At 27.7% G+C, this 4,740-nt stretch overlaps 2 protein-coding genes and 1 long non-coding RNA gene across 3 annotated transcripts in view; 1 reads left to right on the top strand and 2 right to left on the bottom strand.

Moving 5' to 3' along the window:
• Positions 1 to 2,162: 2,162 nt before the first annotated feature.
• LOC111416993 (Uracil-DNA degrading factor) lies at positions 2,163 to 3,180 on the bottom strand. The gene is made up of 2 exons (XM_023049122.2): positions 2,876 to 3,180; positions 2,163 to 2,825 (listed from the first exon to the last, which is right to left on the bottom strand). The coding sequence occupies exons 1-2, from the start codon at positions 3,024 to 3,026 to the stop codon at positions 2,242 to 2,244; spliced, it is 735 nt and encodes a 244-aa protein (XP_022904890.1). The 5' UTR covers positions 3,027 to 3,180; the 3' UTR covers positions 2,163 to 2,241.
• Positions 3,181 to 3,356: 176 nt separating this feature from the next.
• LOC111416992 (cadherin 88C) overlaps positions 3,357 to 4,740 on the bottom strand; it is a 33,891-nt gene continuing 32,507 nt past the window's right edge. The window contains exons 13-15 of the mRNA XM_071195459.1: positions 4,392 to 4,714; positions 3,949 to 4,340; positions 3,357 to 3,832 (exon numbers count right to left, since the gene is read on the bottom strand). Coding sequence (XP_071051560.1) covers positions 3,519 to 3,832; positions 3,949 to 4,340; positions 4,392 to 4,714 — 1,029 coding nt within the window. The 3' untranslated portion in view covers positions 3,357 to 3,518. The remainder of the gene's footprint in view (positions 3,833 to 3,948; positions 4,341 to 4,391; positions 4,715 to 4,740) is intronic.
• LOC111416994 (uncharacterized) overlaps positions 4,170 to 4,740 on the top strand; it is a 34,521-nt gene continuing 33,950 nt past the window's right edge. Inside the window, exon 1 of the long non-coding RNA XR_002706634.2 lies at positions 4,170 to 4,246. This is a non-coding gene — a long non-coding RNA (uncharacterized lncRNA). The remainder of the gene's footprint in view (positions 4,247 to 4,740) is intronic.

The following is a 4,740-nucleotide window of genomic DNA, read 5'->3' as shown; positions in this document are numbered from 1 at the left end:
GAAAATTTTGACGTTTTTATAGTAGAGGTTATTCACGATAGATGGTGCTACTATTATCCTTAATTATTATTATTATTAAGATTTAAGATTAATTTGAGACAAATAATTGAATAAATATAATCAATAATTTAATCTTAATTAATAATAATTTTTATAATATAATAAAAGTAATAAAATAATTTTTATTTATGATTAGGATTATTGATTATAGATGGTGCTGATTGAAATGACATTTAAAATTTGAAGGTTATTTTATTGAAACATTAAACAATTCTTAATTTTAATATGGATATGGACTGGATATTGTTGGAAAAAGACTAGAAACAGGTAATCGAAGAGTTGTATTAATTATAGAAGACAACTTACTGCTTGTAGGAGCAGATACTGCTGGTAAAAGACTACTAATGTTTGTAGAAGAATAAATACTGTTAGAAAAAGACTGGATACTGTTGGAAAAAGACTAGAAACAAGTAATGGAAGAGTTGATATTACTTATAGAAGACAACTTATTGCTTGTACGAGTAGATACTGCTGGTAAAAAACTACTAATGTTTGTAGAAGACAGCTTAATTTGACTTAGTTATTTGACAGCTTAAAAGTGGTTAATTTTCAATAAACTATAACTTCATTGATTATGAATATAAAGAAATGATTTAAGCACCACAGTGAAACTAAACATGTCTTCTTTCGATACCTATATAATATTAACAAACTTTTTATAAAAAAATTTTGAGAAAAATTATAAAGTGTGATGTTGTTTTGACAGCTTAAAAGTGGTTAATTTTCAAAAAATCATAACTTCCTTATTTATGAATATAAAGAAATGATTTATGTACCAAAATGAAGCTGAAGATGTCTTCTTTAGAAGTCTAATTAGTATTAGAAGATTTTATATAAAAAAGTTTTGAGAAAAATTAAAAAGTATGATGTTGTTTTAACAGCTTAAAAGTGGTTAATTTTCAAAAAAACGTAACTTCATTATTTATGAATATAAAGAAATGATTTATGTACCAAAATGAAGCTGAAGATGTCTTCTTTAGAAGTCTAATTAGTATTAGAAGATTTTATATAAAAAAGTTTTGAGAAAAATTAAAAAGTATGATGTTGTTTTAACAGCTTAAAAGTGGTTAATTTTCAAAAAAACGTAACTTCATTATTTATGAATATAAAGAAATGATTTATGTACCAAAATGAAGCTGAAGATGTCTTCTTTAGAAGTCTATTTAGTATTAGAAGATTTTTATAAAAAAGTTTTGAGAAAAATTAAAAAGTATGTTGTTTTGACAGCTTAAAAGTGGTTAATTTTCAAAAAATCGTAACTTCATTATTTATGAATATAACGAAATGACTTATCTACCAAATTGAAGCTAAACATGTCTTCTTTCGATAACTATATAATATTAACAAACTTTATATAAAAAAGTTTTGAGAAAAATTAAAAAATAAGATGACGTTCTCTTGAAAACTTAAAATAGGTTAATTTTCAAAAAATCATAACTTCCTTATTTATGAATATAAAGAAATGATTTATGTACCAAATTGAAGCTTAACGTGTCTTCTTTCGATACCTATATGATATTAACAAACTTTATATAAAAAAGTTTCGAGAAAATTACAAGGTATGACAGTCATTTGACAGCTTAAAAGTGGTTAATTTTCAATAAACTATAACTTCATTGATTATAAATATAAAGAAATGATTTATGCACTACATTGAAGCTAAACATGTTTTCTTTCGATACCTATATAATATTAACAAAGTTTATATAAAAAAGTTTTGAGAAAAATTAAAAAATCAGATGACGTTTTTTTGACAACTTAAAATGGGTTAATTTTCAAAAAATCATAACTTCCTTATTTATGAATATAAAGAAATGATTTATGTACCAAATTGAAGGTAAACATGTCTTCTTTCGATACCTATATAATATTAACAAACTTTATATAAAACAATTTTGAGAAAAATTATAAAGTGTGTTGTTTTGACAGCTTAAAAATGGTCAGTAGAGGTTAATAGAAGTTATTCACGATAGATAATTATTAAGATTAATAGAATTTGAGTGAAATATTTGAATAAATATAATTAATAATTTAATCTTAATCAATATTTTTTATATTAAGATTAAAATTATTGATTATAGATGGCGCTGATTGAAACGTCATTTCAAATTTGAAGGTTATTTTATTGAAACATTAAACAATTCTTAATTTTAACATTAATACAAATATATTACAGAAAATTTAAGTTTTAGTTTTCTTTTTAGGTGATTCCTCATCTGATGATTCAGAGGAAGTTTCACTTTTTCTTTTAATACCGCGTTCATCTTCATCCTCCTCATCATTATAATTTTCATCATCTTTAACTTCATCTTCTTGTTCATTTTTAAGTAAATCTTCAAATTTTTCTTTATTTTTCTTTATTTTGCTCGCATCTGGGCTGTAGGCCCACAAAATTAGCTCCATGTGTTCTTTCGTTGGAAGCTCGTTTTTCCACATTTCTGGGTCATTTTCTTCAATGTTTTTCATTAATTTTTTCAAAGCCACGTTTCTCACAATATCCCAAGTCGGTTCATTTTCACCACTTGAAACGGTTCGAAGGTTTTTGTATTCACCTTTAACGGATTTGTAAGCTTTTAAAAACTCCTCAGATTGTTTATCTTCGATTTTGTGTTGTTTTCTTAATGGAAGTAAAGCTTGGATTGAATCCAAAGGTAAATAAGAACGGTTTTCTTTCGAACGGTTTTCTTTTTCAAAGTCTTTAAGGAAAATATCGAACGTTTTTATGGCATCTGTGATGTTTTGGTGTTTTTCTTTATCTTTGGTTACTACAAAAAAATGTTTTTATGGCAAAAAAATGTTTTGTTAGTTAACTTACGTGTTAAAACTCGTTTGGCGCGCCCGATTAAACCTTTAACAGCTAACTTTTGATAGTCAGGATCGCGACCTTCTAAAATTTTTAGTGATTCCAAAGCTTTTTCGGGATGTTTAAATCCTAATCCGGGAACTGTATCTGGTTTATCGGACATTTTTCGATTTTTTTTATGCGAAGTTATAACTTGAAGATTATCTGAATAACACTGAGAAATTTCTTGCCGGTTCGGAACGTTTTTAGACGCGAAATTGTTCCCACTATGTATATGAAGTGGCAAACGTTATTTTGGCCGGTGACACAGCTTTAAGAGAATGCCAAATGATTCCCCGCTGAGTTGAAATGGTGTTTGTTGAGTGTACGTGACAGAATCGTTTATTATAATGTTATTACGTCAGTTTTAGATTTCAAAATAGCATTAGAAACTATTGAATTTATAAACTTGACGAGTGAAAAACCTTGATTTTTTTTGTAAGTTTATTTTAACTTATTCTATCTTCTATATACAAAAGCTACCTAAAATATAAGTTATAAATAATATAAAAAAATAAATAATATAAAAAATCCAGTCAAAATTTAACTTAAACACATCGTTGTAATTATATTAACCCTCATAGATTTTATCATCAAACCAATGGCAAACTTTTAATCATAACTCGGTAGTTTCCAATTTTCTTGGTGGCAAAATCGGAGGTAAAGTTTGATACAAGTTTTGTAAACGATCCTGAACACTACACTGCTCATGCCTACATTGAATTTCATCCGAATTATTACTCAAAACATTCTCATCTAACGAATCTTCCCTCTCAGAACCGTTACTAAAATCATCAGCATGTTTGTACCATTCATTTTCATACGCTTTTAACCAAATCGGATTACTTCCTTCCATACTATGTTTATTTGTATTTGGTACTCTTCCACTTATTGCACTTAATCCACGACCCAAATCCGAATCCGCACTCACTAAAAGAAATTTAATTTAAATTAACCTAAAAACTACTTTACCGGCGTTGCATTTTTGGTTGCATAACTCGAAATAATTTTAATTTATATATTAAAGCGAAATTTTCGGTAATTACCATAAGCTGTTGCTGTTGCAGCTTTTAATTTGCGATGATAACTACTTCTTTGGCTAGCACAAATAGCTAAACTTAACATTAATAATAAAAATAAAAATAGGGTTGAAGCGGTTAACCAAAAGGTGGCGCTAGTCGTTTGTATTGACAGTAACGCCAAAGAATCAGCTGGTTGAGTATCCAAAACGTTGAATTCTTTAAAAAGTGAATCTAATTTTTCAGTGTTTTGATCAATTAGCTTTAAAACTTCGGCAACTTCGAGTATTGAGTGATATTTTTTGTCAACTAAATGGAGATAAAGGTCAGTTCGGGTTTTATCAATCGTTGCATCTTGATTTAAATGCAATCGAAACTCGTCTATGTTTACGATTGCTCCAGTTACATTCCCCAATGTTCTAAAAAAATTAAATTTAACTCCACATCATTTTTATTTTATCAAAATTTACTCCCTAAAAATTTCGATTTTATCCCTTAATTCCTGCGGTTGTAACCTTAATACAAATCGTACTCTTTGATCCTCTCTTAAAAGATAAATAAAAACTCTTGCCAAATCTTCCAAACCACCCGTATCGTTCGCTAAAACCATAAAATCAAAATAACCCTTCATTCCTTGTTGGGGGTCGAAATTGAGTTGGACTTCTCCGGTTTTTTGGTTAACTAAAAAAGGGGGTCTTTGAAGGTTTTCTAAACCTTCGGTTAAGGTCATTCGGACCTTTCCAATTAAAAAGTAAGATATTTTAGAGTTTTCGTTATCATCGATGTCGGTTGCCTAAAAAAAAATTGTTTGAGAATGAT

Source organism: Onthophagus taurus, chromosome 3 (genome assembly GCF_036711975.1).
Source record: "Onthophagus taurus isolate NC chromosome 3, IU_Otau_3.0, whole genome shotgun sequence".
NCBI classification, from domain to species: Eukaryota; Metazoa; Arthropoda; class Insecta; order Coleoptera; family Scarabaeidae; genus Onthophagus; species Onthophagus taurus.
This window is presented reverse-complemented; position numbering and strand designations above follow the sequence as displayed.